The sequence below is a fragment of the Epinephelus lanceolatus genome, chromosome 2, assembly GCF_041903045.1.
Source record: "Epinephelus lanceolatus isolate andai-2023 chromosome 2, ASM4190304v1, whole genome shotgun sequence".
NCBI lineage: Eukaryota > Metazoa > Chordata > Actinopteri > Perciformes > Serranidae > Epinephelus > Epinephelus lanceolatus.
Window position 1 is genome coordinate 35,700,440 of NC_135735.1, and position 13,855 is coordinate 35,714,294.

Here is a 13,855-nt window from a genome sequence, read left to right on the forward strand (position 1 = left end):
GTAAGACACTGTTGTAGGGGATGGGGGCTAAATATAGAACTCACTGTGAGGATTATCCATAGTCACGCCTTCTCTTGATTTTCTCTTCACAGATGAGATGGCTAAACTGCATTTTTTTGACTACATGAAGGTATCAGAGGTGGAAAGAGCTCCGGGCAGTTTTGAAAAAAGCATATCTTGTCTCATTTTATGAGAAACAATATCAGCATAACACTGGCAACAAAAAGAACATAATGGCTGTCTTAAGCATGCCTTATTCAGTCTTACGTGGAGATTTCAGGATGACGAATAATGACGAAAACCACCACAAAGGTGTACACATTTTTAATGTGCTGTTGATGTCTCCTTTATTCATTTTATCATATCCTCAGATGAGGTGATCCTTTTTGTATTACATATCATGTACAATGCATGCAAGGTAATTACGCAATAGGATACTCAGAATAGACATTTTCTGTTGTTATCCCTCGTGTGGCGTTTTTTGCATCTAAAATGACCTATGTTTTTTATGGAGTCATCCTTATTATAAATATATATATATATATATATATATATATATATATATATATATATATATACATGTATATGTATATACATATATATATATATACATATATATATATATATATATATATGTATATATATATATATATACAGTATATAGTTAGTTTTATTCTTGAAAATTTGTACAGCATATCATGGTCATTTAACTATATTTGATTTTGTGACAATGAGTCCACTTTTAACAGAACTTTTATTGTGAAGCAAGGGCTTCAGTGACTGGCAGTATTCAAATTTAACTGAGAGTGATTATAGAAAATGACTACTGTGTGTTTAACTATCTAAAGAAAAATGATAAGTGTATTATGTTTTTTTTCTTTCCAGAGTAACTTAGGTGTCTTGTATATGTTTAAGTATGAGTGTTCAAATGATAGGAAATCTGTAAAAAAAAAATAATATTTTTTTTATATTTCCCGATTTCATTGATTGATTTTTATTTTGTATTTTATTTTTTCTCTCTTTAACTGTATAGCATGGCTATAATCCTATGCAATATGTATTCTTAAATAGATATATGGAGGGCAGTTTGTTTTACTCAGTGAAGCTTTAATATTGTGGGATCACTTGGAAGCTGGCATAGCAAAATTCACTGCTGTAGCTGCATGACTCCTCTTTCAATACAATGTATCCATGTGTGTTGCGGTGGAAACGGGCCTGCGTTAAGGTGGAAACTGAGGGACCAGAGTATATAGCCACGATCAAACATATGAGTGAGACCAATATTTTTTTTCTGAATAAAAAAATTACAAATGAATCTAGATTTTTTTATTTTATTTTGCAAGTTCTTCCTTTAACCACCTAAATCCAACACCATCCAGAGCATCCTCTTCAAGCCGTATACAATAACAACTAATGTGTAACATTTCAAATAACATCGGCAGCGCAGCAAGAAACACCACCACCACCACCACCACCACCAGGCACCGCCCACACAAAGTGTATATGAAAAAACACATTGCACTGACTTGACCTTTCTGCCTTTAGCTCTTGTTGAGATTCTTCACTCTGGAAGCAGTTTCCTCAGCTCCCCCTCCACCTTCTCCACAAATGCAGGAAAGCTGGGATCCAGCAGACAAACACGCAGGATGGGCTCCAAGTCCCCTTGTTCCAAAAAACTGTGGCGATATACTTGAGGCAGAGTCAAAGCAGTCTCTCCCAAGAAGTGCTGTGGAAGGGCCAATAATTACTTAAGCGAAATTAAAAAGAAGAACAAATAATTGAGAGGCTTATATTGGTGTTTACAATTTAAGGAAGTAAATAAACTGAGCACCCTGCACCTCATTAAATCTCCTCAGTGCTCCTCAGTTAAAGTTAACACAAAATTACAATATATATATTGCACGGTGGATGTTCAGTTTTGTTAGCTCTCACTTTTAACTAACGATCACTACCTGAGCGAGGTGCTCGATGGACAATGATCCTTGGACAACCTCAGGCTCAGCTCTCCCAGCCTTTTCCTGCCAAGTCTGCTGACACACAAAAGAAGAAAAAAGATTTGACGAGCACAGCACGACTCCACAGGGTTAAGAGGCCAATCAATGGCTTCATTACTAATTGAAACATACCCACCCCTCAAAGCCCTTTCATCTTCACTGTGAACTCCTTCAGTGTGTCTGTTCACTAAAGGTCACACTCATGCCACAGTCCACTCCTTTCTCTGTCCTTCATGTTAAATGCTGTGAGCCAGATGGCTGGAGCTAAGTTTGACTTAGAATCTGATCACTAATACACCCAATGCTCTGAGTGTTTTTAAATCTGAGAAGTAAATATAGGTCACTACTGTAATAAAGCAGAATGGTGTAACAGAGCGCCATCAATTTCATTCCTCTAGTATGTCATTCCTAGAGTGTGAACTTCAACTGGTTAAATGCTTTGATGGCATGTCTTATTGTTGTTGGTGGTTTTTAGCTTTGGCACAAAAATGTTTGTTTTCATGGTCAACAATTTGACTGTTAACGGCAATATCAAGAACGCATTTCTTCAGTGGCTCAAAGGATAGGCCACTCTGATGCTTGTATTTATAAATCAATTATATTATTGTTCTACTTTCCTGTCTGTGCGTGTGTGTTTGGGGTGGGACATACTGTATTCTACACACCATATATTGTATTGTGACTGGCTGATACTTCATGTGCAGTACATTCTCTATCTCAGTCCACCTGCTGTAGCTCTGAGAATAGACGGTATTGTAAATAGCACCACCTAGTGAGAATAATACGGCAACTGTTTGAGGAAGCTGACCACAGCGTTGTAGCACAATACTGTTGATTTAGCAATCAGTAGTGACTATTAAAAAGTCAATTATGGCACTTTAAATACTTTTTTAAATTTACAAAATACTGTGCAATAAACTGTCACATAGGAGATCAACAAACAAAAACAAAAAGCAGAAGCTCTTTGATACTGTGCAGCCACAAATCAAACTCAGCTTCAAATTGCATTACAGAATGTAATAGTCCTATTTGGCGGATTTCGATGGGCCACACATTTGTAAAAACGTACAAACATCTGATCTGGACGACAGTGCTGGTCACAATATAGAAATTACATTGACAAAATTGTAAAGTTAGCAACCTGTGTCACTGGTGCAGGGACCTCAGCGGGCGACTGATTAGGGGGCAATGGGGCGTCATCCTGAGCGGTGACAGGAATGTGCTCCATCAGTTTTTCTACAGCTCTTGAACACTCCTTTATTGCCTCTGCCCTGTTACTTCCATCAAACTGCATCCTCATCATGCGGCTCTCCCCCTGCAGAAATTCACAAATACTTTCAAATCGGATTTGTCACTTTAAACTGTGTCAGAGAAAACACACACTGTAGTTTGCATGTTGCTTCTGTTAGATCAGCATTTAAGTTTAAAAAGGGTTATGTACACAAGGAAACTTCAAAATCTAATGTTCAGGCAACTCAGATTTCACCAATTATCTGGGTCATAATCTCAGTGCCAAGAGGCCGTTCATCATAGCACCTGAATAACCAGCATAACAATAATTCAATTCAAAGCTAGATTACTTTTAGTTTTCCCTTTTAAATTTTTACAGTCCTTTACAAGGACTAGGACAAACCTTGAAAAAATACTGCTCATTGTGGGGTTGCAATGCATCTAAAGACTCACCTTCACAATAAGTCGAAACATCAGTTCGTCAGATTTCTGGTGTACTTTCAGCGAACTGGATCCACAGAGCAAAGGGACTGTATCCTAAGGAAAAAAAGTGAGAAAAAGTGTCTTCAGCAGCCAGGACTAAAACTGTTTTATCCATAGACTACATTAACCCAAATCGATTTTAAGAACGTAAATTTGTCTTCTTTTGTACTACCCCATGTAAAAGCAGCCTGATTTCTACTCGTTCACTCAAAAAAAATAAAAAATAAATAAAGGGTGAACTTAACTGACAAAATAAAGTTTTATATTTTGGAGAAAAAATAGTTACCTTAAACTGTCTGCAGGGGTCTCTATTTACTCAATAACCTCCGAGCTTCAGCTTTGAGGCTTATGATAAGCTTTTTCACACAGGGAATCAAACAAGCAGATGTATACAACAATAGCCTAATACCGTGATCAGTCTATTATGTCAAATGTGCTTTACAAATACATTTGTTTCGACTTACATTTAAACAATGTAGGCATATCAACCAGGGTTCCCTGTAACAACGACACTGCACTGGGGAGCAGGTGCCCTATCTGAAGTTCAGCATAAACACTTCTGAAATGATAGCACTATCATGCTTAGCCATTTGGTAACAGTAAGCTCACTCAAGTGTCTCTGGTTACAGTGCAAAAAAATCAATTGCTGGGGAAAAAATTATTGTAATTACGTAAATAACATAATATGTAATTAAGACAGACGTTGTGTCTGTGGGATATTCAAATGATTTATTACAAACCAATTAGGGAAACACATTATTGGATTTGAATTTTCATTCAAATGCAAACTTAGGCTGAATAACTGTACAATTTGCAATTAGTTAAAGGAAAAAAACTGAATAAATGTGTGTAGACATCTAAAAAATGTAGATGTTTCCACATAGATGCTGGTTGCACATAGAAGGCACATGGGGTCACTAAATGCTTTCATGAGTATGGAAATGATTTGAATCACATTTAATCCCCTCCACAGTCACCAGACAAGACCTATGGGAGATTTTAGACCCGGACATGAGACAGTGCCCATGACCATGACCATCAAAACATGAAATGAGAGCATTACTTTTGGAAGAATGGTGTTTCATACCTCCAGTAGTGTTCCAAAAACTATGACAAGGATTGCTGAATCTCTGGTGCCTAAAAGTGGTCAGACAGTTCACTGAAACACTTTCATCACCATGTGTTGCATGCTCTTTGTGAATAAATGTCTGATACATATGCATTTACAGATGACTTGTTTTACTTTGTTGGGTGATGCCTTTGGCGTCAGGAGTATCTAGATTTTTAAGAGAGCACTGTAGCTCTATTAGAACCCATTGATTCTCTCAAATGCAGCAAATTTCAGTTGTGTTTAACAATTCCAAAAATCTCCTTCAGACCCTATCATGTAGCCTAGCTAAGCCTAAGCTCTCTGTGCTGAATGTTTCTGAGCATTCACTGCACCAGTCTTTTATAGACCAGTCTATCATCCTCAGTGAAAGCTCTCTGCAGTATGACCTGTATCTGTCCACCTCAGCACCCTGGCACAGCAAGATAGCTGTGTTACCTGCCAGAGCGCCATTAATGAGACATTGAGTAGCCCTCAAATTTCTGTTGTCTGCGGGAAGAAGTAACTTTTTATGTCTAATGACCACAATAACTGGTGAAAGCCCCAGATGTATGTTCTACTTTTACTGTTTGATATACTTACCCAGACTTCTATAGAGTACCACAAGTATAAATAAGGGTTACCTGTTAAAAAAGTTGTCTTAACCCACAGTATTTACCATTATCTGTGGCGGACATTTTCCACCCTGATTGTCTGTAACTGGTTTTGGCCTACAGTGCTTGCGAAATTATGATGTACATGTCACTCTGCTGTGCCAAGGTTGGCAACTAACCAGTGTTCAAATGGGACTGTAAATGTCAAGTCTATGTTTTGTGAGGCATACAAAATAAGAATTGAATTAAGGCATGTATATTCACAGCCAGCCTGACTACCACATAAAATATTTATATCAAAATCTGAACTAAGCCTGCAGTGGGTGTTGCTGTATGCGAGCTAAACCTAATAATTTCTCTGACAGTAAAATTAAACTGATTTTGAACCTGTGCCCAAAAAGTTCTGAGGTACATTTGGTGTGACCAAACCAAATCTATCCGGTCAAATGTCATCAGATTTGAGCAGAAATGTCAAGCTCTACAGTATCATAAAAGCTGTTTATCTGGAAAGCAGATTTCTGGTATAGATTCACAGTCGATGCCAGAAAATCTCCTAAGAGAATAGTGCAGTTTTTCTTTAGACATTTTGTGAAAGGTGTAATTGAAAAATGCTTCTGCTTAGGTCAGGCATGTCCAAAGTCCGACTCTTTGAAGAGAGTGGCGGAGCAGCCATCCAGGAATGTCATTTTGGAGCAGCATTACTAATAATTAATAGAATTCATATGCAGTGTTCCCTCCATATGGGGGAGGACAACCAGTAATAACAACCGTGACGTTCTACAGATTGCCAGTGTCAGAGCATGACAATCGCAGCTGCAGCCTTAAATGATTTCAACCAATTTTCCCTATGGCCACAATTTCTGTTTTTTTGAATTACAGAGCTTCAAGTACAGGTACACTGCAACACCTTTGCAACACAGTGTTTCATGCACTGACACCTGCCGCAGTCCAGAGATGAAATATGAAGTTCTTATGAGCTAGGAGTCTGTATATGAACATCAAAATGAAGTGATGTACACTACAGAACTGCTACACCAGTTAAAAAGGATTTCTCTGTATTCATCAGACTTAAGTTTATCTTTAAGGAGACTATATGTTCATTTTTGTCAACATTTCAATAACCTATGCTCATGATATTTTAAGCCACAAGCTTTTAAATTAATAAACACATATTATATGGGAATCCAATGACGGGAAAGAGTCACACTTCAAACAGCTTTCTCAGCATCAACAAGCACACTCACAAGGCTGGATCTAAATCTACAGTGTACCAAGACCTGGAAAACAAGGCTTACCTTCATGTGTTGTGTGCATATCATGAGAGACAATGCATGGAAACCAAAACGATGAAACACAAACACAGTAAATCTCACCACAGTCTTCTTACCAAGCTTTCCTGTCCTTGCACTACCAGCAAGTATCCAGATTCCACAATGGTGAGGAAGATTTCTGGTTTATTGCCATTTGCCTCAAATACCTGGTGAAGAGAAGAGAATATTAGGCAGTGCAAAGTTATGGTGACTAATTAGATTCCCCGATCATGTTATCTATAAATTTCATAAGGCATTTGGTTAAAAAAGGATGTATAGAATTTTCCAATGAAATAGTATGTGAGCATTTATCTATACAGTTCTGTCTGTTCTGATATGTTCTATTAGATCATGAGTGTCTAGAATAATTACACCTACGTTTTATTATAAAATCAGTCAGATAAATGTGTAATCCAACACTCACAAATTGCCTTGAACTGTATACTACTCCCTACAATATAGCTGAGTCATATGGGCGGACTGTAAATGCACCTAAACTCATCTGGACTCATCTAACTCATCTACTATTGCAGTTCTACTCTCTCTCAGGTTATCACACACAATAATGTATAATGTAGATAGATTTTGGTTCCACATCCATCCATTCCTGTTTTCAGACTAAACATACAGCTCCAGCTTGCCCTCTAGAGTCAGATGCAGTTAATGAAAAACAGAACCACAATCCTTAAAGTTACATTTCCTAAATGTGTTCAAACACACAACAATATTCCCAAATTTCCATATTCCCAGCTCATGGCTGAAATACAACATAGATAGATGGCAAGTGAAGGTGAATACCAAAGTGACGAAAAAATTGACAGCTGTAAAAATTAGGACAACTGATTATGTGTTAAATTAACAGACAATACAGACTTCCACAAGGCTTCCACACAGTGGTCACCAAATTTTTTTATTGCTCTTATCTCTCTTGCTTTTATCTATGAAAACAATAACCACTCACTTGAGGTGTTTTCACACCTTACCTGTTTGGCTCGGTTAAAATGAACTCAGGTCTGTTTGCCTGGTTAGTACGGTTCATTTGGGCAGGTGAGAAAGCTGTCGCTGAAACCCTGACGCGGGCCACACAAACAAACACACAACATTTGAAAAGGTAGGTCTCTGTCTGCTAACATCTGGTGTGATTGGTTTGTGGTGTGAAAGCAAACAGATATGTGATTTTAGCATGATTTTAAAAGCTAAACTACTAATAAATCCATCTGCTGATTGTGAAATCTGTTTAAGAATCTGTTTAAGAAGTATTATAAGGCCATGGCTATATATACTGGTAATCTATTTACGCAAATTGTTTGTAACCATGGTAACAAATAAGCACATCCTTTAGAGTATTTTCCCTGATTAATAGGGCAAAAGCTGTTAAATCTGTCGTGCTTGTATCTGACTCTGTACTTTGTCAGTTCATTAAGTCCATTAAAAGAGCGTGTGACAGTGATCCCACAGTAATAAGCCTTGAATCATTACTGTACAAGATGCCTCCTTTTTGTCATGTCTGTACCTGTTAGTCATTATTTATAACACACCGCTGATTTACAGTCTAATAATACTAATGAAATGATTTCTTTGTGAGCTCTTTGTGAAACCAAAGAACATAAATATACACATCAGAGGCAATAAAGTGCTGCATAAATGTCTGGCAGTCACCAGAGATTTCATTTTCACATATGCTTGATGACACACTGATGATGCAGAATGACAACTGCCAAAAGTGTCCTATTAACGAGTCACCTGTCAGTTTATATAATTTCATGTTTACTCCTTTGTTTGTTAACCAAAAAAAAAGTCAGTGTGAACAGGAACCGGACAATGTATATGACAATAAATGTGTTATTTTCTCCCCTTGGTCTGGACAAAATGAACCTAATTAGAGGTGTGAAAGCACCCTAAGGCCATGGTCATAGATTTACAATGTGTTTGTTCATTGTGACATTTTATTTATGAATGTGTTCATCTAAAAATTCTTTTGCATTACATTCATTAAGCTAACGCTTTTATCCAGAGCAACTTACAGTACAATAAGCGAGTTTTATTTGAAACGTGAAATTTTCCATGTGGTCTGACCAAGAGGAGATGCTGCACAAGCAAGAAATTATTAACCAGACCATTTTTTATTAAAGTCTAGACATCAAAAATACCATAAATAATGACAGAATGACCATCAAAACTTACTCACTTATCCTGGACCACAGCCAAAAGGCATGAAGGTATCTCATTTAGCATTTCAGCAGGCCTTTTCGTAAGACATTTTGACATGTCAGAGCAGGAAAAGCACATGTAGCCTAAATAATAAAATCAATGATGGCTGAATTCCATTTGGTTGTTTTGGATTTTTTAGTGCCTCGTGCATGCGTCACTGTCACACTGCCATTGCTTGATGGGACACTAAGCAATGACAGTGTGACAGTGCCATTGCTAAATTGGGACACTTGAATAGAACAGAGCGATCCTTAACTTTGTTAGTTACACCTGTGCTTTTTCTACTTTGACAAATAAAAATGTCTTGTGTAAAAAAGGGCTGTGCTGCTACTGATAATATCCCTTTTACATTATTTTTGATTAAGCTATTGTTGTATTTTCAATCTAGCCTATTTCTGGAGATCTGTTTTTGTGTCTTGAAGTGCATGTGAGTTTTTTGTTATAGTATCAACCGCCATGTGAGTACCAAAACTGAATTTAAAACAGGGCTGGGAATCACTGCAGAACTGCTTCAAACAAAGGTCTTATCAGTCGACATGAATTCTCTCCAACATAAAGTGGAAAGGCTCTAAATCTTTTTTTTTTTTTACAGCTTTCCAAATGAAAGCTGTATGAAGAAAAAGCTGCTTTTCTCATTTTCATCATATTTAACTGAATTACTTTAAGTTTTTTATCTGTTGCCCAGGCAGAACAAGCATTTTCAATTTGAGCCCAAACAATATGGTGGGGGTGGTGTTTTTTATTTTATACACTTAATCATTAACTAACATCTGTATTTTTTAACCTGGACCCTATTTCCCCATGATTCTGTGTCTAGGTGACTAATGGGAACAACAATTTCTGAAACTGGTCCAGTATTGAGTGAGACCATTGCAGCAGGCAGCCACGAAATAGCTTGTAATGTAACCACTCAGGTCATTTGTGCACCATCACTTTACTAAAAGTGCTTGTTGTTGCAATTGACATGCTCTGGTGATTATTCTAAATGTCTGACACCATATAGAAAGGATTCCTACACAGATACACCTTCTTGTTAAAGGGTAAGATATTTTGTTTTACCAGAAACAGACCCAAATTAGCTATCAGCAAACTCACCAGACTTCCTTTACATAATAATTTTACCATGTATGGAACCAGCATATTTTCACATCTCACTGGGTGACTTATTTATTTCAACCAAACCAGAGTAAGTGATTGTTGGAGGAAAGATGAACTGTGACTGTTTTTGTTAGTTTTACTTTCAGTCATCTTTGAATGAAGTGTGGGTTTTTTACATTGCGGCCTGTTTTGCTGCTGCTAGCTGCAATGCTCTCACTCAATACTGGACCGCTTTCTAAAATGACGTCTTAATTGGGAACTTGGACCTAAAAACATGGGTAAACAGGGTCCAGGCTTAAAAAATACCCATGTTACTCCTTAACTAATAGACTATTTAAAATTGCAACATGTACATCTATGTGTCAACATCCTACATCAGTCAATGTTGTTCACTTTTGTACCTAACCAGACATTATCTGGGGTAGCAAACCCAATATATCAATCGATATATCCACTTTTTCCCAACCTATTTTAGTGAACATCAAGTCTCCTCTGTAGTGGAATTAACATCATATTATGCATGCATACTCTTACTGTGATGGCTCACCAACAGATGGAGACACGAAATACAATGCTTTTTAATGAATGTAATATCTATTCATTGTGCAAAATAAGAAAAAAGCATGTTGGACAATTCTCACAGTTTATTTTAAAGGAGCTACGTATATGTAAGTAATCTAAAGCAAACAGTCGTAAAATCATCCTAATATGTCACAGAGACTAAGGAATAATGTTCATATAACATACTGATCTCACCGACAACAATAGTACAGCCAGAATATTCGCATTTAAAAGACATTTTTACAGTCCGCAAATCAAGTTTATGTTTTGAATTTGTGTTTTGGCCTGTTGCGCCACCCACCGCCGTCTACCAGTCACGCAGTCAGTAGAGTCTCAGCACCAGTTACAGTTACGACTGAGCTACAGCAGCACAGCAAGCAGCGTTAGCAGTGTCCCGGTACATAGCATTAGCAGCCAGCTCCTCCTCAGCTGTATCCTGGCAGCAGCGTTAGCAGCAGAGAAGCCGGACTTGCTCGAACGGTCCCACGGAAAACCGAAGATCAAGGACGCGGCGACGCGGCCCCGTCACGGCAGCCGCCTGTGGGCAAACAAATCAGTCTCCAGCGTGCCGCTGTCCAGCAACCGCGAATCTGTAGGGGGGGTGGACAAGACTCGCGGCAGTATTTTGAATTTGAGTGCAGTAACCGTTTTGGCCACATTCTTACATACAGCGCCTTTAAAGCCAATATCTGCCAATACCAATAATGTACCGACATTATTGTGCATCCCTACATTGTATTACAATTGGAGGCTTCTTTAAAATTGATGCTGTCTGACTGTGGTTATGTTTAAAACAAATTTACTGATTGTTATTGATAAAATTCATTTCAGTCTTTGGTGGACTTCACCAGCAAGTCTTACATATCATGCTTGCAGCGTTTACAGTGTCTATGCATTAGGGAATACAAGACAAGATCAATAAAAATCATCATTACATCAACAGGAACTACATACGTAGATGCACATTTAACAGTAAACTTCTGCAGAACACAAGGTGTGTCACATTAAGCTTTGTAATGACACCATGATTTAAGGAAAACAATAAAACAAAACTCAGCTCTGAAACTGGGGTGTAACCATATGTCACTGAGACACAAACTGGGGCGGGTATCCTGCAGAAGGTAAGTTACCTCTTTGGTAAAAACTTTTTAACCGTAACAATGACAGCTATATGAGCTTAAATTCATATGTATGCACACAGTAACTTATAATAATCAAATGCAGAGTAGCTGCTGAACTATAGTTAAACGGGACTAAGGGAAGCTAATGTCAGACTCTGCAACAACATGCTAACGTTAGCTTAGGCGACGTTAAACTAGCTAACTAGCCCTTACCTAGCTAAAGTTAGTTCAATAAATTCAATACATTTTCGGTAAACTTTCGTTACCTTCCACGGTTTTCCGCTTGTAGAGCCAGGAGCGTAACGTCCATAGCGTTTTAATTTCCATGACTGACTTGTGTCCATTTTAGGAGACAAGTTCTCTGTGGATATTTTTTCCAGCTAATGTAACAACAGCACCTTGCTAACAAACACCGTCAGTGGGCGGGTCTGGTTACGTGTTGGCGCGCGGCGCGAGCACGCGTCAGTTTGACCCAGAAAATCCATAAAAAATCAATAATACAAAATCAATAATAATACTAAATTCTTTATATAGCAATAGATTGATGGATTATGAATATAACAGTGGATAGATTGACAGACAGAGAGACTGCATATCTGTGCGCTGTAATTTAATAATTCACGGGGCTGACATTTGTTTTTTTCTTTGCTAAATAAAGACAAGAAGATAGCTTGGTAAGTTATATCCACCTTATTCCTGAGAGCACTACTGTAGAAATGATTATGTGTGTGACTTCCAGCGAGACAGTGGAAATAGCAGTAAGCTAGTTAGTCCCATTACATACACTGTGGTTAGTCCCAGTGGCTACTCTTGGTGGCTAACTGCCAACGCTGGTTCTTTTCAAAAGTAATTTACCTTCAGTTTGACGAATACTGATTTATTTTTTAACAAATATTTAACTAATGTTAACTCAGCATTTTCTAAATTGTCTTTGCGGAGCTCTGGTACCTGTTGCACTGTCTGTAATGACAGTGCAACCAGTCTCAGCTAAATGTTTGTCTTCAGCAAAGTGTGTGTTGAACATGTAACCAGAACAAAAAGGGATTGTTCCTGTTGTCAAAGGTACCATTGATATGAGAAATAAAACCACAAGAATTTCACGAGACATAGCGGAAATGAATTAAATCAGAATTTGCAGAAGAGAATGCCACCTAGAAAAGTGTAGGGTTAGCTAAGCTAGCTAGCTACCGAAGATATAGCCTACTGAATGTATGCACATGCTGCTTTTGTTTTTTAATGATTATAACAGTGAAAAAAAGCCCAACCCTTCTGTACAGGAACCAGTGAAGGGAAGCAGGGAAACTTTGCTGATATTGAACCAGCTGTGTGTCAACGCATTGTGCGCAGATGAACATTGTTTGACTTCTTCTGCAGCCCCCGACAGTACAGCTGCCAGTCTGGGTGGTGGGAGCGGCATGGGGGTGAAGCTAAACACTGTTCATCTGCACACACTGTGATGCCACACAGCTGGTTCAATATCAGCAAAGTTTCCCTTTATATTTATTGTCTTCTGTGGCGATCAGCAGTGATGTGGTGGTTCACTTTTACATTGTGATCTGTAGGCTTTAGCTTCAATCTTTATTTTGTTACCTTGATTTTGTTGCTGTGTCAGTCTGACATCCTGAATATATCCTTCAAATGCAAATGCTTTTTTGTTTTACCAAAAATGTGAGAGTATTTCTCCAGTTATTGCAGTTAGCGACAGTGGGAGCGCCATGCCAGTCTAGCTCTGAAACCGAAAGTTTGTCGGACTTAGCAACAGTAACTAAGAGGGGTGGGCCTTAGCAAAGGGTGAATTACTCTCGGAAAGAAATAGAATAAAGTACTGTCAACAAACTGCTACCAAAAACAAAAACATATTCTATTCATAATTCAATATGTAGCCCTTTGACTTTTTATACAGAAGTAGTTTTATGTGGGAAAGAATGCACATGCAGCCTCTTGAAATACATTTAACAGTACAAGCTAGTTATTGCGGACATAAACTTGCACTCACTATATAAATATATAGTGTATATATATATATATATGTTTACAGTATAATATGTAACAGTGGTAAGACAATTTGGTAATGCAGGAGCAGTTTTGAAACATCTCATAGCTTTGTAACAAAAGGCCTAATCACTAGTTTCTTGAGCTTTTGAGC

General features: G+C 37.9%; 2 protein-coding genes across 4 annotated transcripts in view; one reads left to right on the forward strand and one right to left on the reverse strand.

Annotated features, from left to right (window-relative positions):
• nptnb (neuroplastin b) overlaps positions 1-2,607 on the forward strand; it is a 31,966-nt gene extending 29,359 nt beyond the window's left edge. For all 3 annotated transcript variants that reach the window (XM_078161232.1, XM_033622008.2, XM_078161234.1), the window contains one exon: positions 93-2,607. The gene's annotated coding sequence lies outside the window, so the exon portion shown is untranslated. The remainder of the gene's footprint in view (positions 1-92) is intronic.
• rec114 (REC114 meiotic recombination protein) lies at positions 1,562-12,053 on the reverse strand. Its single transcript, XM_078162829.1, has 6 exons — positions 11,976-12,053; positions 6,796-6,885; positions 3,678-3,761; positions 3,136-3,309; positions 1,953-2,030; positions 1,562-1,726 (listed from the first exon to the last, which is right to left on the reverse strand). The coding sequence occupies exons 1-6, from the start codon at positions 12,051-12,053 to the stop codon at positions 1,562-1,564; spliced, it is 669 nt and encodes a 222-aa protein (XP_078018955.1).
• Between the last annotated feature and the right edge of the window lie 1,802 nt (positions 12,054-13,855).